At 40.3% G+C, this 24,821-nt stretch overlaps 2 protein-coding genes and 1 long non-coding RNA gene across 3 annotated transcripts; 1 reads left to right on the top strand and 2 right to left on the bottom strand.

Moving 5' to 3' along the window:
* Positions 1-675: 675 nt before the first annotated feature.
* Positions 676-24,407, top strand: LOC147241745 (uncharacterized). The gene is made up of 3 exons (XR_015110884.1): positions 676-801; positions 1,309-1,646; positions 24,104-24,407. It is a non-coding gene; the product is annotated as an uncharacterized LOC147241745 (long non-coding RNA).
* On the bottom strand, positions 5,774-7,353 carry LOC147241747 (lipocalin-like). Its single transcript, XM_086191550.1, has 6 exons — positions 7,203-7,353; positions 6,867-7,006; positions 6,695-6,774; positions 6,432-6,545; positions 6,222-6,323; positions 5,774-6,123 (listed from the first exon to the last, which is right to left on the bottom strand). The coding sequence occupies exons 1-6, from the start codon at positions 7,305-7,307 to the stop codon at positions 6,086-6,088; spliced, it is 579 nt and encodes a 192-aa protein (XP_086047676.1). The 5' UTR covers positions 7,308-7,353; the 3' UTR covers positions 5,774-6,085.
* Positions 22,592-24,148, bottom strand: LOC147241746 (lipocalin-like). Its single transcript, XM_086191333.1, has 6 exons — positions 23,975-24,148; positions 23,634-23,773; positions 23,456-23,535; positions 23,184-23,297; positions 23,002-23,103; positions 22,592-22,918 (listed from the first exon to the last, which is right to left on the bottom strand). Exons 1-6 carry the CDS (start codon positions 24,077-24,079, stop codon positions 22,881-22,883), a joined length of 579 nt encoding a protein of 192 aa, XP_086047459.1. The 5' UTR covers positions 24,080-24,148; the 3' UTR covers positions 22,592-22,880.
* Positions 24,408-24,821: the final 414 nt, after the last annotated feature.

The following is a 24,821-nucleotide window of genomic DNA, read 5'->3' as shown; positions in this document are numbered from 1 at the left end:
ATTTTAGGTTATAATATCATCAACACAGTCTGTCACTGTATATGTCTTTATTACATATACCTCAATATTTGCCTGTCTTTGTAGAGGAAATTCTCGAAGATAAAGCTAAATGTCTTTTTATGTTACATACAAGTCTTATTTTCCCCTGAAATATTAGTTGTGACTTACAGAGCAGGAAAAATGCTGTGTCCAAATTACAGGTAGAAGAAGAACCCACATTCACTCTTTATTGTTATTGAACTATATTGACAGGCTATTATGTGTTTAAATGTATTTTCTTGTAGATGTACAGCTTTGTGTTTTAGCAAATGTGGTGTTTACTCATCATGATTAGGTGTAATTCAAAACCTCTATTATTCATATTCTCGAGTGCTGTTCTACTTTTGCACTTGAAAGCACCACATGATGCAATCTCTTTACCAGTAGCGCCTGGCTAGTTTATGTAGAAGCTTATAATTTCTGTTTACATGTTTTCAAAAATAGATTTTTAATCAACAATTACCCTTGCATGTTTTAATAAATAATCCTCGCAGATTTTGAATTATGGACAGCAAAATTATTACCAGTATGAAGTAAACTGCGCATCATTGTCAATTGCCTCTGTTTTGCGTGGGCCTTGAACTGACCATGTCTTTCCTATTTGTGTATTGGTTAGCCAGGTGTCCATCTGGTACCATCAGCCTATCTGTGTCAAGGAGCGAGTAGCCGGGTGACCTCCCGCGTTCACGGGGGCAGGACGAAAACTTCCCCGGATACCTTGGCGCTGGACCGCTAGTAATTGATATATTTCAAATGCGGTTTGTAAGTCCATTATTTGTTGATAACTAATTTAAATTATCAAATTTATAAGCGGAGTTTTTTTTTTTGCGAGCAAATACCACATTACACGGACGATAAAGAGAAGTTTGGGATACGTTTTCAGTGAGTAATTGTGCTAAATTAGCATACGCTATAGCCGCTGCTTGCCAGTTAGCTTTAGCCCTAGCATGCTGAAGCAGTTGTTTTCTGTCAATTTCCTGAGTGAATCTGATATGAACATTTATGGTTATAAGACGGGATATTCTAGGGGGACCAAACGTCCTCTTTTGCCCGGACATGTCCACTTTTTACAGCCTGTCCGGGGGTGTTTTATAAATTCATGAAAATGTCCGGTTTCCATCGTTTTTTCACGGGACCAATTAGCATGTGTTGAAATTGACCGACGCTTATGTTATGTGTGACGTAGGCCGGGCCGAGTGTCCTCTTTTTTGGAAATCAAAATATGGTCACCCTAGGATATTCATGATTGTTTATTATCTTCTTTGACAGAGTGCTGAGGAGTCGTCCCCCCCCCCCCCCCCCCCCAGAGAAGCCTCGATTTTATTCTACTATCCATTTTCTATACCGCTACTCCGTCAAGCCTATCTCCGTTGACGTTTGGCGAGAAGCGGGGTTCACCTCGGAGGTCGCCAGTCTGTTGCAGGGCCACTAGGAGCAATTAGGGGCTCAGTACTCATACTTCAGCATGCTCGCCGAGGGAAGTGAGGATCGGAACAGCGACCCTTGGTTTACAAGGCGGCCACGCTTTCTCTGAGCCATGGAGAGGCACCACCGCTGCATGACAGTTGCTGTTGCTACTAGCATCTTTCTGATGGGTCCAGGGAAGCGTAAGTACAGAAATTCTTTCCATGAGTATTGCAAATGAGCTCCTACTGTGGCCCACTTTTCATGGTACCAAATGTAAATTAAAAACTTTATGGTGTGTCTGCAATTGGTTGAACAAGTTAGTTGTGTTGCTTAGCAACGTAGACACAACCCTAATTCACTCTTTGCATATTGACTTGTTTTTGGTCAACATCACTTACCCTAAATCTAAAATAATTCCAAACAACAGATGATGAACCAATTCAAGGGACAAGCTCATCCTCTTCTGCTCTTTCAGCCTTTACATTTGTGTTTCAACAATTTCTGATCTTTTGTAAAGTTGGGAGCACTTGGTTTGGTTTGCAGCGTTGTGTTGGTGCAGCACACATTTTAAATGTCAGTATCATGTTAAATCGTGATCGACGTTGAAATTCAATAAATTGTGCAGCCCTAGATTTATGTGTACAGTAAGTCACATCACTAATATGATTTCATGAACAAGGGTTAGGGATAGGCAACTTACTTGTCTCCTAAACCTGGTCAGTATTTGAAAGACAGTTGTACCATTGTCCACATTTTCCTCATACTCAGAATTATGTGGCTTCAGCTAAAGGCTTGTTACCAGCTGCTCCTTCTTTTGTGGATGTCAGTAAACAGATTTCAGGTGCATTACTGCCACTTGCTGGACTGGCACATAAATGCAAGAGAAACCGTAAAGAAATGTGTCAGTGAGGCCAGTGCTCTTAGTCCTCTAAACTAACAAACAAATCTGGTAAAGTTTGAGAGTTTGAAGTAGCTTATGGCTCGAAAGTGGTTCAGCAAGTGTGTAAATCTATGATGAAGACAAGACTTTGAAATGCAGGTTTGGATTTTCCTTTTAGTTGAGGTATTCAAATATCATGTGGTGCAACCATTAGATTTAATCTGAAAACATCCAGACACAGATTTGTTTCTAGATCTGTTCACATTTATTGGAATATCTTGTTCTGCGACAGTACAAATAATCAATTTTGAGATTTTAATTTTGAAATGTTTTCAGTAAGTTTTTTCAAGAACAAAGGTAAAAAAACAAGCAGGTAAGACACTCCTGCTTGGGAAACAAATCACCTTTTTTCTGTCAGTGATGTAGTTTACAGATTTGGATATCATGTGATATGACTTCATATATATATATATATATATATATATATATATATATAATATTATGATATGACAAGCATGAAGAAGACCTATCTTCGGCTTTTCAAGTTTTGCAGAAAACACAGAAAACTGACAAAACATCAGAAGGAGTTGATTTTGGCAACAAAAAATGACTTAAGCAATTATTCCAAGAAGGTGATGATATGAGACTGAGTACCGTAAATTCTGGACTATAAGCCGCGACTTTTTTTCAACGCTTAATGCCCCGCGGCTTATACTCCGGTGCGTCTTATACGAGGATTTTACCTTCACCCTGGGGTGTGGCGGGCAGCGGCAGCGGGCAGTAATTCCCTATTGTTCCTGATGGTAGCTCCAAGTACCGTACTTAGGGAAATTCCGAGCCAAATGTTATGGTAATTTCTCTAAGTACTGCACTTGGAGCGTCCAGTCCATGCCGCGGTGCAGTGTAAAAAGAGCATCACATGATATTTTCAGTCATTTGTACTCACCCTCAAGATGGAGAGCAGAAGAAGGAATGCTTATGATGCAGCTTTCAAGTTAAAGGCAATCAGTCTGGCGGTTAAAGATGGAAATAGAGCTGCAGCACGTAAGTTTGGCATAAACGAATCGATGGTGAGACGCTGGAGGCGGCAACATGACGAACTGACCCAATGCAAAAAGACTACAAAAGCTTTCAGAGGTCATAATAGCAGATGGCCCAGACTTGAAAACGCTCTGGAAGACTGGGTCAAAACGCGAGAACGGGCGGCCGAGGTGTTTCTGCCGTACACAGCGGCTTATTTACCAGTGCGGCTTATACGTGTACAAAGTTGAATTTTTTCCCCTAAAATAAGCATCTGCGGCTTATATAACGATGCGCTCTATCGTCCGGAATTTACGGTAGATTGTCCGACCCGGATGGTAACTGAAGAGTCAATACATGTTGGCCTCAGTTTTCCTCTTTGTGCTTGTCTGTGTTTGTCTTCACAAACTTTGTTTTTGTAACTTTGTATTTTTTGTTAGAAATTATACACTAGCCCTTTGTGGAAGGCCAGTCCGTGCATAATTGTGTGCCTGTCATCTTTACTCATCTTGAAACTATCATTTTCCAACCATTGCAGATTGATCTAACCATTGTACTCTCTAGATTCTTTTTTTGTGTCATTATATTCACTGGAAGGTTTATATACAGTATATGTAGAGAACTTTATAACCTCATTTTCATTGTATTTATATTTCCGCATTTCAGGAAAAAGGTTTATATTTAATGTTTGTACAATTTCAAGATAAAAATGAAAAATGCAATTTCATTTTGGTAGTTATGAATTAATCATCTAATTTATTAAATAAAAATTTATTCACTTATTATCTTTTTACTCTATTAACAGCTGCCACCCTAAAACAAAGCAAAAACTGCTCAGCAATGGCTGTAGATAAATTCTGACCCTGGAGCTGGAGGAGAATTCAGAGAGGAGAAAGACAATATCAAAATTTGGGAAAATTGAAACTTAATATTGCTTTTGTGTACCAGGGGTTTACTGTCATTGGACTGGATTTGACAGTCGTGGCATTTTCATTACTCTTAAAGGGACAAAGTTATCCCTCTCAATAATGGTGCAGTGATCCATTCATCTATCCATCTTAAATTGCATATCCAAAATCAGGTCACAGAGGTAGCAACTCCAAACTTCCCATATTGGCCAGCTCCAATTGGGGGATTCTGAGGTGTTCCCAGGCCAGCAAGAGAATTGTAGAAATTGGACTATGGACTTAATTTTATCAGAGTAATATCTACCTTTGGTATCGATGCTTGTTTTGTATGGCGTCTAGTCCCTGACTATTATGTAGTTAGTAGCCACAGTGGTGCATCGATCAGAATGCTTGAAACGTTGGTACACTCCAATTGTCAACTTTATTGATGAAACAAGATTATCAGGAGATTGTGAGTGATGGTGATTGAATATTTCTATGTGTGTGGTTCTGTCAAGAAAAACTGAAATGCGGAAATACTTAGTATTCAAATCAAACACTAAATGACAAATATAATCACACATATCCACAATCACTAACTTCTACAATAATAATTAACAACAAACGTATGATCTGTTCACGCAGTCACACTTTCTGTAAATATAAATGGCGCCAGTAGGCGGTACAGCAAGCCTGAGTAAAGGCATGTCCACGTTGCATGGCTATAAAGGAACAAGCATTTATGGTGCTAGTAGTAGCCATTGCTACAACAATTAAACTGTACCGTCACATTTATGATATGTATAAGCACCAACACACAGCAAACATGAGACAAGATGAGATAACCGCGATGCATTCCAAACAATTACACACGTAAACGCAGCTATTAACACACTGTTACCACAAACTCACACTAATATTTATACATACTACAACAAAGCGATACTTAAGTAAACCCAACAGAACTATGGGTGAAACAGTACAACAAATACCCACAGGTAATTGAAGTTTTTATTCTCTTCTGAGGGCAGTCATTTGAGTCTATAAATCTTGTTCTTCTTTGAATTAAAGTCATTTAAAGGAAAGTGTTCCTGATTCCTATCTCTGATATGGGTAATTATCTTTGGAAGTCTCACATAACAGTTGTATTTATTGTCCATGCAAACATCGTCTTTGCTGGAGGTGGGGCAAAGGGTTATGTGGTTAGCACACTTGAGGTGTTTGATGCGGGAGAACTGGTGAACGTTATGTGAGTTTGTGTCATCATCTATGCCTCTGCCCACCTCACACCAAGCAAAAAAGATGGGCAAATTAGTGGCTCGTGGCCAGTGTGAAAGCTTCTTATATGTGTTGGCCCTGCAATGGACTGGTGACCCGTCCAGGGTGTACCCTGCCTCTTGCCTGAGGCAGCTGGGATAGGCTTCAGCCCTCTGTGACCCTTAAGTAAACTGAATTGTGTATGGAAATACCAAATGTCTCGTCACTATCATTCCATGCCAAAAGTGTGTAAATGGAGGGGAAAAAATGGTGAGCTGAAAAATGCTGATTTATTCTTTTATTGGGTTTAAGAAAAGCAAAAGACAAAGTAGAAGTGAGCAGAATTAGATTATGCACAAGTGCCAAAAGTAAACTGACAGCTTTCAGTTTTTTTCCTTCCTTCCGTTCCTCCATCGCTCTTGCTCACTGTCATTGAGCTGTAGTTCAAGTGCAAGCTGGAGAGGTTTTAAGAGAGATTAGCGGGGATTTTAGTAAACTGCTTTAGTTTTATTGTGTCACAAGTAGTGTTTCAGATGCTCAAGACGTTGCCATGAGTAGAAATGATGCTCTCCTGAGATGTAAGCCAGGGACAGGATTACATGTGGAGAATCGTTCTCACATCATTACATTCAGCTGTAATGAGGAACACATGAAGCAGAAGTCAGGAACAGCCACAATGCATTTGCAAGAAGTGTGCATGTATATTTGTATTTAAATAATAATAAGATTACCATTCTTTTCCAAGATCATAACATTGTCGGGATGAATGCCTGTCTCTATGGACAACCGTTTAAACTTCTGCTGCAGGTTGGGATGGACATCCTGACTGCGGCCTGAATACAGTACGTAGTTTTACTTTCTGCCATATTTTGAATCCACCAGAAATGTGAAACACAATGATTCCCCAGAGGAGTGTAGTATTGTGAAATGGGCAAACTTACTCCAAAGCATGGTGAGAGCCTCATCCATTCCGTCCTTTGACTGGATGGCATAGACCATTGCATACCGGTCGTACACAGTGTCAACAATTCGCATGTCATTGTCATTTTCCCAAACTGATGAATACAAACACATAGACAGACGGATCTAGATGTTGAATATACCTTAGATATGACTTAAGCCAATTTTAGGGACACAGACCATAATCAGGGTATAGTGAAATTTGGGTAGGGGTTTTTACAATCTTGAGATATTTTCTACTTACGCTTGCTTTTGAAGACAAAACGTCCTGGAGTGTCAGATCTGTATGCACGGTAGTTTAGTCTCCAGCACAAGCCATCATCTCTAAAACAAAATGGATAAAAAACAGGGTTCAACATTTATAAATAGATCTGTATTTTCAGATTTGACCATATAGTTTACAATTAATCACTCACCCCATGTTGGAATTGTAGAGGTCCATGTCTCCTTCAATTGTTGGTACTGCCCTGATGGTGCTTCCCTTCAAATCTCTCTTGGTGGCCATAAACCAATCCTGATCCGTAGCAAAGCCAACGAGGTACCACTTCCCGAGCATCTGGGGACGGGAGGGAAGAAGAAAGATTGATATTAAATGATCAAAGAAAAATTATAGTCAGTTCTTCAGATACAGAAACACTAATCAGAACTTCTCATCAGACAGATTTCTTCAAAATACAGCTACATATTATGTCCCTTTAACTTTACAGTTGCCAAAATAGATTTTTGGATATTGAGGCAAAATATGTTCTTACCTTCTGCACATTAAAATTTGGAACAGGTTTGATATCTGGGCAGGCAGCAGCAACATAGATGTAGGCCACCAGCACACAGATCAGAGAGGGCAGTGCGTTCTTCATGGCGTCTTCTTTCTGTTATCTCAGCTTCTCTGGCATAGAGGGAAGAGTCAGGAGTGGTGAAGAGGTGAAGGCAAGTAGGGGCTCCTTATATACCATTATTCGATATCCAACCCTCCGCTGTGGTCTCCTCCTCCACTCTGCATAACAGATATTTTGACCTTCAACCAAAAATGGGTGCCATTACACAACTGGCACATGTGCATAATAGGGTTCTTTCAACATGCCGTTCTCCCATCTCCATCAAAGATGTTTGGGCTTGCATGGACAATCAATTCAACGTTTTGTGTGGAAGTACTAAACCCCAAAGTTTTTCCCATGAGGCAAATGAAAGCTCCAAAAATAAAAACTCACCACACTTACAAAATCAGAGATAAGAATCAGGAACATGGTCCTTTCAACGACTTGTTCAAAGACTTCAGGGGACAACGGGAAGCACATACCCAGATAAGCCCACTTGAAAGAGAACATGCATTTGAATTTAATGCAGTAGAAAACATCAAAGTGAACCATTTAATTTTTTTAATGCCAAATTTAACTTTTTGTATTTCCCTTCAGATTTGAATTTCTGCTATGTTAAGTCAGTTCTTTTATGATTGCTATCGACCTGAATCTTTTATTTTAATCACAAGTTAAGGCTATGTACATAAAAGGCTAAAGTTTACTCACTTTTTTGTCCATTTGATATTTACATATATATTTCTTCAAAAGTTAATGAGTAGAGCATGTGGTACATTTAATTGTCTGAAAGACCACATGGGATTTTAATTTCGTCTTCAGTGAAGGAGATCTGAACTCTCCCCACTCAGCTATGATAACTCACTGTAATAGGCTATGCTTCATTAGTCCTTTGTATTTGCCACCAAGACTTCACGTGGTAATAAAACAGGCTTGTCATTTTCTCTGGAAAACATATGATATAGTTCTCTCGAAGGTGACGGTTTCATGTACATTCACTTTTCTGTCATGATTTCAATGACAAAATATCTTTGTCAGACTCACTAGAAATGGATGAGTTCAGGTAAATGTAATCGAATAAAAGGGCATTTCATATGAAATGTAGCGAAATAAAGATGCAAAGTCTCCGAAAATAAAAAAGCACTGAAAATACAGATACTTCAACATTTTGCTAAAATACAGTACTGTGCAAAAATGCTTCGTTACTTTCTATGCAAAATTGCATTGTCAGAGATGGACAGAAAAAAAAGTTAAAAATGTGTCATAAATATGTTACTGAATATAGATAGATAGATAGATAGATATGGGATATGTAAAACAAGCAATGACATTTGAGAAGACAAACATACTAAGAATAAGGTTCACCAAATTTGCTTCGTTATCAATTTACTGCTGGAGCATTACAAACAAGACCAGACAGACTTTCTGTGGCCTGACCACTAACTCAATTCTCATATCAGCTACTGAAACACTATTTTAAAAAACAAAAACAAAAACTGTCCCAGGTAACACCATAATTTTGCCACTAGATGGTAAATGGTCCAGCTTGTAAACACTAACTCAGGTCTCTTATCCCATTGAGTTCAATTTTAGGCTTTATTATCAACATGAGTTTATTGAATTAAAGACGTATTTGAGTCACCTTGTTTATTGTTCAGTCTTGCATAAAGTAAGTGCTTTAGGATAATTAACGTGACATCAATGGCAGTATCATGATATCAAGTTGATTGTATAATATGTAAAGCACAGATTAGTTCTCGAAATATTCAGCCCCAGAGGAGACAAAATTCTCATCGGCTTACTGTTTACGTAACCACTGTGCGAAAACCGTGATGGCCCCCTCGGCTGATCTTTCTTGGGGTCCTACTGTGATCTGGCTGGGTCTTTGCCTTACCTGTAATAACGTCAAGAACGTGGGCCGGACTTGATAAGCCTTTACCAAATGTTAACAGAGTTGCATTACATTATCTATCCACCAGGAGGTGCAGTCATTGAAAACAGAAGCTTGAAGCTGAAGTGGTGCACTGGGTTTGACTTTAGCTTCTCATGTGGGCTGATTTGATGAGGCAGAGTGGTTCCTGGATTGAAAAGGTTATTAGGTCACAGTTTTATTTGATCAGAAATAATCTTTGTACTTGGCTCATGAAAATTAGAGCAGTATGACAGGATACTGAATGGTCCCAGAGGGACTTAGTGTGTCCCATGACCATGGTGGCTCGCGCCATCTGTATTTGTACAGTACAAACTAGGTAAGCCCTAATATTTTATTTTGTATTATTATGGTCTAATATTTTGGGTTGCTGCCAGAACACGCGACCATGTAGGTTCCTCCATTTGCCATTTGTTAAGTCAAAAAGAAACTTTATATTTAATCACATTGAATATGTCATCTCAGAGGCTAAACACCAACAAATATGACCTGAAGCAGAACATTTTGTTAAAGTGAAACATCGTGTAGCATAATTAAATTAATGCTTTGTCCAAACAAATGACCAAATTCGATGTAACAATGTTCGTGACGAAAGAAAAGAAGGGTGGCATGGCTCAGAGGTAGTGTGGCTGTCTAGCAACTGAAGGGTTGCTGTTCAATCCTCACTTCCCCTGGTGACCATTTCGAAGTGTCCTTGAGCAAGATACTGAGCCCCTTATTGCTCCTGATGGCCCTGCGACGGACTGGCGACCCATCCAGAACCCCGCCTCTGTGTCAGCTGGGATCGGCTGCAGCCCCCCTCAACCCTTAATCAATTAACCCTAATATGTAGTTTTAACTTCCTGTGTCACCATAAGTAAAATAAATAAATACAAATTCCCCAAAAATATTTCAGAACAACTGTCCAAAAAGCACATGATGTTCAAGTTCACATGTGGAATACTCTCGTGTTGACAATTTCAAATCGCTTGTGATGATATATATACATGTGAAAATCCAAAAACACAAAAAACACACATCCTCACAGGTTTCAGATTCAAATGAATCAAATAGGTTATATACAATCTACTACATATATGCAGTACATAAGCAAGAATCCATATGTACAAACACTTAAAAAAAATTATGCACTTTGTTGCATATGCATACTGTAAAACAAGCAATGACATTTGAGAAGACAAACGTACTCAGAATAAGGTTCATCAAATTTGCTTCGTTATCAATTTACTGCTGGGGAATTACAAACAAGACCAGACAGACTTTCTGTAGCCTGACCACTAAGGCAATTCTCATATCAGCTACTGAAATACTATTTAAAAAAAACAAAAACTGTCCCAGGTAACACCATAATTTTGCCACTAGATGTTGCATTTCTCCCAGCAGTGCAGTTGAGGGGGTTAGAAGATTAAGTTTTTTTTTCGGTCAGCTTAATCCTTTGCACATCTCAAATCACAACACATCTAGCAGCTCCAGGAATTCTATGAACAAGCTTTTGTAAGATTCCACAGATGACTGCTTTCATAAGTCCCCACAAACTTCTTGCTCTGTCATGGCAGCAAGAATCAGCTGCCCAACACTGAGCTAATGCTAACACTGTAGCCATACAGACATAAGTAGCACCTCAGAAACATCCTCCATAACTTGTAGCACTACTTTTAAAGGATCATTTTACTTGAGAATGCAGCTGAAACATAGCGCAGGCGTATGTTTGGAGATTAAGGGATTGTCACACCTATTAAATCAAGGGTTTAAACAGCAGAAAAGAACCATTGACTGAGGAAAACATGGTGGCGCACAAGGATGCAGCGGCTTCAAGCTCTCCCTACACTAACCTTTTTTTGTGTGTATTTTTGCGTGCTGTTCGTTGATCCCGGACACTTATATCCACTACAACCGAATGGACTTACTGGACATCGGTTTCCAGCAGAAAATGATAGTTTGCAACGATTTTCATCGCACTCATAACATACTGGACGAGATAGCGAGACCAGCGGGATCGCCGTGGATTGTTATCGGGTCTGGCAGGCGGCGACACGAGAGGAAACAAAAGCGGGGCTGCCGAGCTGGCCTGTTGACCAGGCTAAGGAAACAACCACTCAAACCCCCGCTGCCAAGCCTCTACCTTTCCAACGCCAGGTCCATAGTTAACAAGACGGACGATTTGGAATTACAGCTGGCTGGAAATAGCTACGTCCGACAATGTTGCACGCTGATCATCACGGAGACCTGGCTGCACAGTCAAATCCCCGACGCTACGGTGCAGCTAGCTGACCACATGCTACACAGATCGGACAGAACCAGTGACTCCGGGAAAAACAGAGGAGGGGAATCTATGTGAATGAAGGTTGGTGTAACAAAAGCACTGTTCTGGACAGACATTGTTCGCTAGACCTAGAATTCATGTCAGTGAGATGCAGACCCTTTTTTCTGCCGAGAGAGCTAGCTGTCATCATCATCACTGCCGTCTATATACCCCTGGATGCAAATGTGAAAACCACTCTCTCACTGCTGCTCATTGCCATTAACAGTCACCAACAGGCACACCCTCACGGCGCTCACATTATTGCAGGAGATTTTAATCAGGCTCACCTCAGAACTGTTTTACCAAAATTTCACCAGCATGTGAAATGCACAACAAGAGGAGACAGGACTCTTGACCATGTGTACTCTAACCTCAAGAGTGCATACAGAGCCATTCCCCTCCCCCACCTCGGACAGTCAGACCACCTCTCACTGTTGATGGCTCGAGCATACACCCCCCTCAGCTGACAAACAAGGCCCACAAGACGGACCATTACAACCTGGCTTGACGATGCCCTCCCCCGACTGCAGGACTGCTTTGAACAGACCCAGTGGGAGACTTCCCACCATGAGGACCTGGTGACATTCACAGACACAGTACTTCACTACATCAAGCACTGCATGGGTATGGTCACTGTGGAAAAGTCAATCCAGGTGTACCCCAACCAAAAACCGTGGATGACCAGCCAGGTCCGATCACTCCTACAGGCCCGCGATGCAGCCTTCAGATCCGGGGAAGCGGCAAACTACAGCACTGCCAGAGCCAACCTGAGAAGAGGCATCAAGGCTGCCAAGCAGCTTCTTTGCTCGCTTTGAGTCCCAGGCACAGCACTCAGCCACACCACCCCAACCCCCACTCCAACCCACAATGACTTCTGATAGCCCCCCATTCACTGTGGGAATGGAGGACATTAGACGGGTACTTCGCGCCGTCAACCCCAGGAAGGCCACAGGCCAGATGGAGTACCAGGGAAAGTGCTGAAGGCATATGCAGACCAGCTAGCACCAGTATTCACTGACATTTTCAACATGTCATTAATACAAGCCAACATCCCAGCCTGCCTGAAATCAGCTACCATCATCCCAGTCTCTAAAAAGTCACCCACAACCACGCTCAGTGTCTATCGCCCAGTAGCACTCACACCAATCATCACAAAATGCTTTGAGAAATTGGTGCTGAGACACATCAAAGCCTGTCTCCCCTCCACCCTGGACCCGCATCAGTTTGCATACTGGTCAAACAGATCCACTGAAGACGTAATAGCCACAGCCCATCACTCTGCACTGAGCCACCTGGAGAAACGAGGAAGCTATGTCAGGGTGCTCTTCGTAGACTACAGCTCAGCCTTCAATACAATATTACCGGACATTCTAATCCTCAAGCTAGCTGACCTGCGGCTCCCACCATCCACCTGTTCCTGGATCAAAGTCTTCCTGGTCAACAGACCCCAGCATGCGAAGCTGGGCACCTATCATCAGCCCGCTCTCTCATCGGGGGTGTGTGCTGAGTCCTTTTTTACTTAACCAGTTATAGAAATGGAAAACGAGCCCAACACATAAAACGTGTCTTGTAGACTGTAGCCCCTCATAGCGGGGACGTATGCACAAAATGCAAGGAAAATCTCCCTGTCTTTATCTATTGAAGGAGTTTATTAGTGTCACTTGAAAAACTTATAACAAATTTGCATGACTTTAGACACACATTCTTTGCACTCATTTATCTCTGGAATGGTTGATCAGTGCTCGATCACACTCATATCATGTGAAACTACAGCTGCTCCTTTACAATGGTACATGACTTATTTTGCATTCTAGTATTTGTTAGAAAATATTTTTTGAATTTGACTGAATTTAATCATAAATATTTTTTGCACAAAACTGTGCGTTAATGTGGACCCCTTTTCCTCATCTAAATAACTCACAAACCCAGATCTGGCACACATATGAAAGAGCAGAAACTGAGCTTTTCAATGCTAGACGACACATACGTGTGCATCAAATGTATCTTTTTACAACTAGGCTGATAAAAGACTACAAAACAAAGTTTTTTATTTGTTTATTCGAGTATTTCACATGTACAGATCCGGCCACCTAGAATTTCTCCTGACATCCAGAGGCCATCCGGCTGCCAGTCAGTCTCCATTCAGTTTCCAGCCACTGGGAGCCCCCCCCCCCCCCTTGGGGGTGTGCCCAGAATCCACTATGATCACGCCCATCTCTTCAATTGCAGGGTGTCACCAGAAGATGGCAGAAGATTTTTACTGTACTGCATTCATCTTCTGCTTTAGTTTTGCGTTAATACATATTTTCGATTTGCAAATAGATAATACCTGATTTTTTTCTCTTACAATATACTGTATGCGTACATACATGTATCCCTGTCCCTCCAGGATTTCACAGAGCTTTTTTGTGAGCATGAGCATGAGCATGAGTAGTGGGAGAGTTGCGCCGGTTCTGCATGTCTGCTGCAGCGTGTTATCTGGAGATTCCAGGGCTTGCCAGTGATTACACAACGGGCGCGCGTCTCTCTGCAAAAATAGACCATGAGACGGCCAGTAGACAGTCATATTAGTATTGGTTCTCTGTATTGGCCTCTTTCAGTGACAATGTGGGGGCTGGGAACCTGTTTGGCCTGGCCACCACCCATTGAGCTAGAACAAAAGGATACACTATGATGCTAATGAACATCAACGTGAGCATGACTTCAGGTTCACCCAGCTCTGAAATGTGCCAGGAGTTCATCTGTACACTAGAACAATGTGGGGGCTGGGAACCTGTTTGGCCTGGCCACCACTTATTGAGCTAGAACAAAAGGATACACAGTGATGCTAATGATGACCTTTCAGCCCATCCTACTGTGAATGCGGCCGGCTCAGTGCTACACATGCCTGAAGGAGTGAACATCAACGTGAGCATGACTCACTCAGCTATGAAATGTGCCAGGAGTTAATCACTTCAAATGCACAAATGCAGTGAAGTTCACAAACCACTAGCAGTTTATTTTCTATAGAATAGACCTGCTGATAAGCAGCTCTCTAATAATTAAAATAGATGTCACACTGTGTGGAAGACCGCGGAGCTTCAAGATCTCTGGATTTAAACTTTATCCAAAACCTGTTGAGCAAAGTCTTTGTAGTATCCTGCAACACAATGTTAATATCTGTGGCACAAATTGGTTTTTAATTACTGGAGGTAAGCGCTCCACTCACCCCTCCACCTCCGTTACTGGTCACCCAATGGCGACCACCCATTGAGCTAGAACAGAAGGATACATACTAATGCCAATGATGACCTGTCAGCCTTCAAGCTGTTTTAATAAAAAGAAAAACACACGCAGAAGATTCTTTTGTGAATTATGTGTTTATTTGTGTAAAATACAGGAACTGCAACATTATATTTATCCAATTTTTTATTGAACATAATTTTTTTTTTACAAACAAAAGAAACCTTTTTAGTTCCTGAAACTCTAAATATGTCTTTCAATCAATATAGAATACATACATTCTGCAACATTACATTGATCCAATTTGAAAGCAAAATTTGAGGATACTGAGTTGTCTGAGCTCAATCACATGAGTACAATAAAATAGGCTATTAAAAAGTACAGTTTACTCAGACTTCATAATTAATGTAAAGAAAAGACACATGTTTAATTAATACAAATTCAGTTTGTTTGAGTAGAAACTATTGATAGGACTTAAAAATACATTAAGAGGTTAATGTATACATTAAATGCTGCAGGAATTTGACAGTAGAGCCGCAGTTTTCAGACACGTAACCACTTATAATGACTGCTCCTCCTGGTGGACTGATAAAGCAGTGCAGGTAATTTCCACAAACGGCGCTTAGTCGGCCCCGCGCCAATGACGTCATCGCGGGGGATCTCATTTCAGTCACGGACCTGCCTACTGCCGAGCAGGGACCCGTCACGGACTGGTCAGGGCCCCATCATGAGATTGCTCGAAATTAGAGGCGGCCAGATCTGTACGTGTCAACTAGGCTGATAAAAGACTGCAAAATAATGTTTTATTTGTTTTCTCAAGTATTTCACTTGTACTTGTCAGTCGCATTATTGAGAAGAACAACATATCTGACCACATCCTGAGTTATCGTGTTTTCCTCTATGACAAACTACGGCCAAAATCGGTTTTGACCATTGCAAATTCCTATAGGGTGTCCAGTATAAGCATAACTTTGCGTCTCTTTTCTGAGTGATAGGAAAGTTTTGCTTCACTAAACCTTCTTCAAACTCTCTCCAAGAAAACGAAAGAGCACAGACGTATGCATTTTGCGGACAGAAGCTACTGTAGATGCGCATTTATATTAGCCTCCATGTGCATTTTATGCATAGAAGCTACCGTAAATGCGCATGTGCAGATCAGTCAGGTAGGGTTGTAATGTCCCAGTCGACTGGTTGATTTATTAGTAAATACATTCTGGCTTGACCAAAATTCTGATTGGTTAGTTTTTTGCGACGTAAATTTCATCAGGAGGAAAGTACTGAAAGCACCCCTGTTTCACAGATAATCAATCTTTGAACACCCCCCTTGTTTTTGCTGTTTTGGATTAGCCCGACCCACTAGAGACAGACAGACTGAAGAATACTCGGCCAATGTGTGGTGGTTTGATTGTATATTTAATTTTGACGGTTTCATTGAAAGTCAGTCTTCGTCCACCATGTCAAAGACATCTGCAGTGTGGCAGGCAAGGCAATTTTATTTGTAGAGCCCGTTTTCACAAACAGTTTGTCTCAAAGTGCTTTATATGGCATCATAACAACATCCTCTGCCCTTAGACCCTCACATCGACTGAGGAAAAATTCCATAGAAAACCCTTTAGGCAGCATTTCATGAAAATAGATAATGGAAAAAAGTCAAATGCAAAGTTTGCAAACAACAGTTTGCATATCACAGCTCCACTACAAACACGACGGCTTATCACCTAAAAACGGTAAGCTAACTTGTCCACCTTAGGTTGCCCCAGCAGTTTTGAGTATATGAACATATTGGAATTGACATTTCAATATTTCAGCCCAATAATGTTTTTGTTTTAATTGTAAAAATTCTTACAGTGGACTTGCCCTTTTGTGTTTAAGAGTAAAGTTTTAAGTTAAGTCTATTTGTGTCTCAGCCCCGATGCCGAGCTCCTCTGTTCTGTCTCGCTCTGTGCGCAGGGCAAATGATAGTGTCAGTCAATTATTATAATGTGACAAAAACAATTGTGTAAATATTCCTCAATAGCTTTTGTGCTGATAGTTGACACATTATATTTTTCATATATAAAATTAGTTGATATTTCGTCAAAATTTGAGGGCTTCAGTCGACCAAGAATTTCTTTGGTTGATTACAGCCCTACAGTCAGGTCACTACAGGTCAGTGTCGGACGCTGAAAAGAAGCGCTTGGTAGAACAGTGTACAATGTCAGGAAAGGAATACCATTTAAGAATAAACTGCAGCTTAAGTGTCACACCTCATCCATGAAGAAGCCACTGCAGACAGTGGTTCCAGTGATCTGGATAATGGCTTTGGCTTCGAGAGTGGATTATCTGATGAGATGTTTTTTTCATGGAATGGATCCAGTTCAAGATGATACAAGATTTATATAAGTTGTAACTATGAGTTCATACTTGAGACAACTTGCTCGAAGCCAAAGATGGACAGGACTACAAATGCGTACTTTTTCATGTTCGTATACGTGTCAGGAACGGCACTCCATGTTTCAAAAACAAGTTTGGGGAGTTTTTCAATATCGCTCCATTTGTGCTCTTCAGTGATATTAGCCTTCTGACGGGTGATTTCTTCAAGATCTGCTTTCAGGGATTTGAACAGGTTAACCCACAAATCTTTATCCGCTCTGTCAGCTAGTTCAATTTCTTGCTCAGGCTTGCTTACTCCTGTGAAAGCGGATGTGTTCAGCAGGGATGGGTCGATGTCCAGTATTGTGACCGGGAAAAAGAGTCTGTTTCTCCTTTCTGAACTCACTGAATCTTTCTCCAAATGCAGCTGTCATAATGGCTAGGGAGAAATAATCACAATTTATGAGATTGTTCACTTCTTTGAATTCTCTTGGGAAGGAGAAGTGAGAGAGCGTACCTTTCTGTGCATCTCTGGCGAACACTGTCATCTTGCGCTCAAATGCCAAAAAATCCTCCAGCATCTCCAGGGCTGTGCTTCCTTTTCCTTGTAGATTTTTACTCAGCGTATTCAAGTGACTTGTCATATCCACCATAAAGTAAAACTTTCCAAGAAGGTTTTCACATGCTCCAGACAGGTAGCAAAACATTTCAGCACCTCTCTCCTGGACAGCCACCAGAATGTGTTGTGCAGCAGAAGATCCGAATATGTGTTGTCGACTTCTTACAATGAACAAAACTGAACAGTTATTTTGTTCACTATCTTGATGACGAGGTTCATCACTTCCACGCATTCGGGGGGGGGGGGTTTGAGTGCACAGTGCGTCTTGGTGGAGGATGCATTGATAGGTCATCAGCTCTCGATCCAGTGACTTTTGAAGTAAATTCACAAAGCCCTTCTGTGCTCCTCTCATACTGGGTGCTTCATCAGTAGACACTGACACCCTTCGAGTGGTGTTTACTCCTTTGGCTTTTAGACAACTCACAACAGCCTCACAAATGTCCTGTCCCCGCATTTGGCCCTTTAGTTGTATGAGTTCAATAAGTTCTTCATGTGGCCCATCAGAGTTGACATATCTGCATAACAGTGCTGTCTGCTCAACATTGTTTACATCACTTGACTCATCACATGCATTTGAACATGCTTGAGCTGAATTGATGTCATCAGTTTGCTTACTGTTGATGTTTGCTGTAATTTTAATGGTACTGTCTTTGATGGTCTTCGCAAAGAGAGGCATTTCCATAATTTTCGGAACAATTTCCTATTTGTTTTTCAAGTCGGAGAAAGATGCTCTGATTTTTATGAATGATTCTTTTATGTATTCTCCGTCTGTGAATGGCGTACCACTCCTTACAATCTCCTGCGCTGCCACAATACGAGCAACTGTAGTTGACTGGAGAGCTGATCCATGACTTAAAAGATAGTTTGATCTCTTCAACTTTTCGTTGCAGTTCGCTCATCTTCGGTTGGGTACTTTATCAGCGAATGCTTAGTGCTTGTTTTGAAAATGTCTTTCGACAATACATTTTTTTGTTGTTGGACAATTTCTTGCCACATGTCAAGCACACAGGTAAGCCAGAGTCGTTTGCGGCGAAGGCAAATGAATATGTCCATGCTGAATTAAAATCTCTATTTTCTTACAAGACTTTTCTTTTTTGGGATTTATTCATGGTTATTGCTGGGTTTGCGCTCTTTAAAAGCCACCAGCAGGTAAAGGCAAGGGCTATAGACATTGATGTGACGTATATTTGAATCCACAAATTATAAACAAAAAACCTTTTATTTAAAAAAAAAAATTCGATGGTATCAACTAAAACTCCAAGATAACTGTGCAACAAAATAAACAAATAATTATATATGAATGAAAAAATAACCTTTATTTTTGTGGGTTTTTTTTTGTGAGATACAAGTGTCAAAAGGGAGCCACTACGAGGAAGCTGAAGGGCTGCATGCGGCTCTGGAGCCGCAGGTTGCCGACCCCTGGCACAGACTGTCTCACGAAATAGCATACAGAGATTGACCTTATAATGACCAAGATAATAGCTCAAAAGCAAAGGATGTAACATTACCCCAAAATCAGCTTGGGTCCCTAAGGGTTAAAATGCATGTGCAGTTGTGCACCATAATCTAAAACATGTTGCCTGAATGTTCTGCAGACATACCGTATTTTCCGCACTATAAGGCGCATTATAAGATTATAAGGCGCACTTTCAATGAATGCCCTACTTTAAAACTGTTTTCATACACAGGGCGCACCGCATTATAAGGCGCATAGAATAGAAACTACTGTAGTGGCTGAGGTTGCGTTATGCATCCACTAGATAGAGCTGCGCTAAAGGGAATGTCAACAAAACAGTCAGCTAAGTCAGACCATACGTACCGGTAGCTGCGTGAATGATAGCCTTGAATTTGAACTCTGCGTCGTAAGTGTGTCTCTTGAAAGGTGCCATTTTGGGATCTTTATACACACACAAGTGGTGTGGGACTGGAATTCCCCTTTACCGTTTTTACCGCTGTTACTTCGGCGACGCCCCCTGACTACGGTAGCCACAATTAACCAATATTGATCCATTTATAAGGCGCACTGTCGGTTTTTGAGAAAATGAAAGGCTTTTAGGTGCGCCTTATAGTGCGGAAAATACGGTACTTAGTCTACAACAGCAGGGCAACAAAATATTACCTTTTTCAAATCTGTCTTACTGTGGTTTCCTCCTCTGGTGTGCATAAAGAAAATTCGAACCTTCAACCAAAAAAATGACTGCTTAGATAACCCTTTGCCCCACCTCCATCAAAGATGATGTTTGCATGAACAATCAATACAACTGTTATGTGAGACCTCCAAAGATAATTACCCATATCAGAGATAGGAATCAGGAACACTTTCCTTTAAATGAGTTTAATTCAAAGACTTAGTGGAAATACAGGATTTATAGACTCAAATGACTGCCCTCAGAAGAAGATTAAAACTTCAATTTCATGCAATAAAAGAACATCTCTTGCAACAAATTGCTGGTGGTGACAGCATTACATGTTAACTAATTAAAAGAATCAGTACCAAAATTGATATTACTGGGCTTAAAATGAAAACCGTCCATCCATCCATTTTCAACCGCTTATCCTGTCAAGGGTCGCAGGGGAAGTGGAGCCTATCCCAGCTGCTTTTGGGCGAGAGGTGGGGTTCACCCTGGACAGGTCACAAGTCCATCGCAGGGCCAACACATAGAGACAAACAACCATTCACACTCTCAGTCACATCTACGGTCAATTTAGAGTATCAATCAGCCTTGTCCTCTCTTGATGTCTTTGGACTGTGGGAGGAAGCTGGAGTACCAGAGAGAACCCACACAGGACACAGGGAGAACATGGAGACTCACACAGAAAGATCCTGTGCTCCAGCCTGAAACATTCTTGCTTCAAGGCAACAGTGCTAACCACTGCACCACCGTGCCACCCAAATTAAATCTATAGTCCAATTTCTACAATTCTAAAAAAAAATTTCAATTAAATATATTGAACTCTTAAACTTAATATTACTCTTGTGTGCTGCAGGCTGGGTGAAAACTTTAATACCGATCACCCCCCCCCAACCTCATTTTGGGGATTTGAATTAAATTAAATCAGTGGTACAAAATAAAGATTTACATACAATGTGCAATAAAGGAGTGACTCATTTTAGCTGACATCTACAAAGGTTTATTCAGCTTTTTTTTTTTAATATTTAACAGAGTTTTCGGAGGAGGTGCAAGAGATATTAATTAAATAAGTTTAGGAATTTGTCAAGAAGTCTTTAACCTTTGATATCACTGGACTGTGACCACCTTACAAAGTAGGATTGCGAATACAAGCAGCTGAAATTTTGTGTTTCCTAAAGGGATAAGATGAAAAACTCTGTCATCTGTGTAGGCCTTTGAGTAGTGTCCAAGTAAAGCAGATTACAAGATATTGTGATTTCTTTTTTTTAATAATGGCAATTTATTATTTCTAGGTTTATGAGAGAATTTGAAAAATTAAGATATAATTTGAAAATATAAAAAAAAAAGGATGTGCGCTGTAGGAATTTTTTCAACAAGTCACCATTAATCAACCAGAAGGACCCACAGAGTATATATTGCGCTGTTCAAATCTTGGGAGGACAAGTTCTGGTTAGTTCACAAGAATTTATTCAGATCAACAGAAAAGAATCCAGAGCTCTGGAGATCATCTTCCCTTATCCTGGAGTCAGCATACGCAGATGCGTCGTCCCTGGCGTTGGGGCATGAAGTCCAACGATCTAACTATCTCTCCAGTATTTATGTGTTACAAGGAGGTGCTTATGTGATCGCTTATGCGTGCACGTGTGTATTTTTGATCTTCGTTGTCATCAGGCAGATTCTTCTATCTGGTCAGCGTACCAGCATCATCTGTACCTGTCCCACTTATTCTGATAGTCTCGGTGACGTTGAGGCTGTGGAAGCAACTTTATCTGTTTTCCTTGTTTCAGAACTACTCTGTCCTGTCTGTGTCTGACGCATTCTGTTGATTTCACTTGCTCTGTGTCATGCTACTTCTGTAATTATTATGTCTTGTAAGCTGTAGGGGAGGGGTGATATCTGAGAACATCCCGTTGTATACTTCTTGGTCGGCCTTGTACTAGTTCATCTTGTTATACTAAACTGAGCTGCTACTACGCATTGCAAATGATAAATTATCTACAGCGCAAACAAAAACACGCATATAAGTTGTTTATTGATGATGATGATAATTCAAATTGTAAGGAGGGGGCAGGACAAGTTAAGCTTGTGCTTCCTTCTGCCCCTTCTCGAACATATCTGTTTTCTTCTTTGTTTGGACTAGGTGATATACTTGTGTTTGGAATTTTTTTTTTTTATTGTATTTTATATGTTTGATTTTTCAAGCTAAAGATCAAATCAAAAACATCATTTTGAGTTTGTTGTGTGGAAAAACTTCTTATAAAAATTATTTTCTTAAATCACTGAATGATTTCTACTTGCAGGTTTTTATTAAGTTATTCTTTGAATTGTTTTGTACTTAAGTTTTTTCCATTTCCATCCATCCATTTTCTACCACCTATCCTGTTAAGGGTTGTGGGGGGTGGAGCCTATCCCAGCAGCTTTAAGCCAAGAGGGGAGGTTCACCCTGGATGAGTCGTATGTCCATCGTAGGGCCAACGCATGCTGTAGACACAGACAACCATTCACACTCACAGTCACACCTACGGTCAGTTTAGAGTATCAATCAGCCTCGTCCCCTCTTGATGTCTTTGAAATGTAGGAGGAAGCCAGAATACCTGTAAAGAACTGTTTGTCCATTTTGATATTCTAACTAATGTTTGTTCAGATCAGGATTCTGAGGGATAACGGAGTAAACTGAAGTACCCATGGAAATACCAAATACCTGAAGAAACCATTCCAAGCTACAAGATTCTATTTATTAAAAGAAAACTTTCATGAGCAAAGAAATGCTGAATCATTATTTTATTGGAATTGGATAAGCAGAAGAAAGAATAGTACAGATTTTTCAAGGAGGAAAACACACGCAAGTGGGGAAAGTCAATTGACAGCTTTGACAGTCTTCCTTCCTTCCTTCATTCTTTCCCACTGTCATTGAGCTGTAGTTTACTATAGACTTTTTGATAGAGATTGGCAGAAATTCATTTAAAATGCTCAAGCTTTACTGTGTCATGTATCTTTTGTGGTGCTCTAGAAAACTACATGAGACGGAACAACATCCTTCTGAGGAAAGCCAGGAAAAGGATCAGATAGTGAGATATGTCCTCACATCAGGGCACTCCCCTGTAATTAGAAAGCAGAAGTCAGAAAAATCATAGTTTTAACTGGAAGTATGCATGTTTTTGTGGTGTTAAGATAGAAAATACCATTCTTTTGCAAGAAAAGCATGTTTTTATCAAGAATGTCCGTCTCTCTGCACAACTGTTCGAACTTCTCCTGCACTTCAAAAGAGGGATTCGGGGTGCGACCTGCATACAATAGCTGGTTTAAAGAATGCAGAACATAATGCTTCTCCAAGGTTGTTGTAGTGATATATAGGCAGACTCACTGAAAAGCATGGTCAGAGGCTCTTCTATTCCATACTCTGCCTTGATGGCGTAGAACATAGCATACTCATCATAGTCAACGTCAACAATTCGCACGTCATTTTCATTTTTCCAAACTGATGAATACAGACGCACAAATACACACACGTCAGGATGTTGTATATACTGTAGTTATGACTTGAGCAAATTTTAGGGACACAAATCAGAATGAAGACTTGATGGGGTAAAGGGAGATATGTGTTAGAGTATATGTGATATGTGTTTTACTACTCACTCCTGCTTACGAAGTAGAAACGTCCTGGAGTTTCAGTTCTATGTGCTCGATGGTTCAATCTCCAGCAATAACCACTAGATCTACAAAAATTTTGAAAGAAAAAGACAGATTAATTTATGAATATTGACCCATTTCTTTGTCTTCTGATATGAAAATATAGTTCAACTCAATCACTGACCTCATGTTGGAATTGTATATGTCCAGGTCTCCTTCAGCAGTTGGCACTGCCCTCATTATGCCTATTTTCAAAAAGGTTCTAGCAGTATTGAGCCATTCCATATTGGTGGCAAAGCCAGTAAGGTACCATTTGCCTTCCATCTGGAGATGGGGAGGAAGAATAAAGGTTGATTGATATTTCTTTTACAAGTCAAAGAAAAATCCAGTCTTTCAAATACTAAAAAATCCATCCGAATTTTTTTGTTGGACAAATTTCTTCAAAACACAGCTTAACATGATTCTCCTTTCACATTCCAGTTGCCAACATTGATTTCTGGATATACAGAAAAAATACGATCTTACCCTCTGCACGTCAAAATCTTCAGGAGGTCTGATATCTGGGCAGGCAGTGACCAGATAGATGAAGGCAACCAGCACACAGATCAGAGAGGGCAGTGGGTTCCTCATGGCTTCTTGTTTCTGTGATTGCAGTTTCTCTGACTTGGAATGAAGTTTCAGAAGAGCTGTAGAGGTGAACGCAAGAAGAACCTCCTTTTATACAGTTGCTCCCTATCCATCCCTCTGGTGGTCTCCTCCCCCACTCTACAATAATTCCACCATAAATCACAGCCATTGTGCAACTAACAATTTTGCATAAAAGGGTACTTTCTACATATCCTTTCTTCCAGCTGCATCAGAAATGTTCTTTGTGTGGACAATCAATGCAACCTTTTTTTTTTGATGTGGGAATGTTAATGTGTTTCCCATGTGGTAAATAAAGGCTCCAAAAATAAAACGTCATCACACTTAACCGTATCAGAGATAAGAATCAGGAACACTTTCAACTTCCTCTATTGTTAATTTCTGTGAAACACTCCGTAGAACAACATGACTTACAGACCTAAATAACTTCTGTTGAAAAATGACATAAAGTTTTATTATGTAATTAGAGCATCACTTGTGGCAAATTAGCAACGATGAAGAAGTACACAATTAATTTGCTGTAAGTCATAATGGTCAAATGAAATAGTTCTGTAATAAAAGTCCATACCAATTTCTCAAAGTGTTGAATGATGATTTTGCTTGAATAAGTTTATTCATCTTGAAGAATAAAACTTCATGTTGCTCTTACGTAAAAGAAAGCTATAAAAGAAATGTCATACTGATGATTTTCTTTTGATCCTTCCTTTTTATGGATTCAATTTATTAA

Source organism: Aulostomus chinensis, chromosome 21, assembly GCF_037954235.1.
Source record: "Aulostomus chinensis isolate RoL2024-O1b breed Wild chromosome 21, RoL_Achi_v1.0, whole genome shotgun sequence".
Classification (NCBI taxonomy): domain Eukaryota; kingdom Metazoa; phylum Chordata; class Actinopteri; order Syngnathiformes; family Aulostomidae; genus Aulostomus; species Aulostomus chinensis.
This window is presented reverse-complemented; position numbering and strand designations above follow the sequence as displayed.

What these genes read in the sequence shown, in the direction of transcription:
- LOC147241746 (XM_086191333.1), bottom strand. Translation starts at nt 24,079, where the DNA reads ATGAGGAACCCACTGCCCTCTCTGATCTGTGTGCTGGTTGCCTTCATC. An exon ending in ATATACAATTCCAACATGAG is followed by an intron (nt 23,536 to 23,633) that starts GTCAGTGATTGA and finishes AAATTTTTGTAG; the next exon opens with ATCTAGTGGTTATTGCTGGA. An exon ending in GCTTTTCTTGCAAAAGAATG is followed by an intron (nt 22,919 to 23,001) that starts GTATTTTCTATC and finishes TTCTAATTACAG; the next exon opens with GGGAGTGCCCTGATGTGAGG.
- LOC147241747 (XM_086191550.1), bottom strand. Translation starts at nt 7,307, where the DNA reads ATGAAGAACGCACTGCCCTCTCTGATCTGTGTGCTGGTGGCCTACATC. An exon ending in TTTTGTCTTCAAAAGCAAGC is followed by an intron (nt 6,546 to 6,694) that starts GTAAGTAGAAAA and finishes TGTATTCATCAG; the next exon opens with TTTGGGAAAATGACAATGAC. An exon ending in TATGATCTTGGAAAAGAATG is followed by an intron (nt 6,124 to 6,221) that starts GTAATCTTATTA and finishes TCCTCATTACAG; the next exon opens with CTGAATGTAATGATGTGAGA.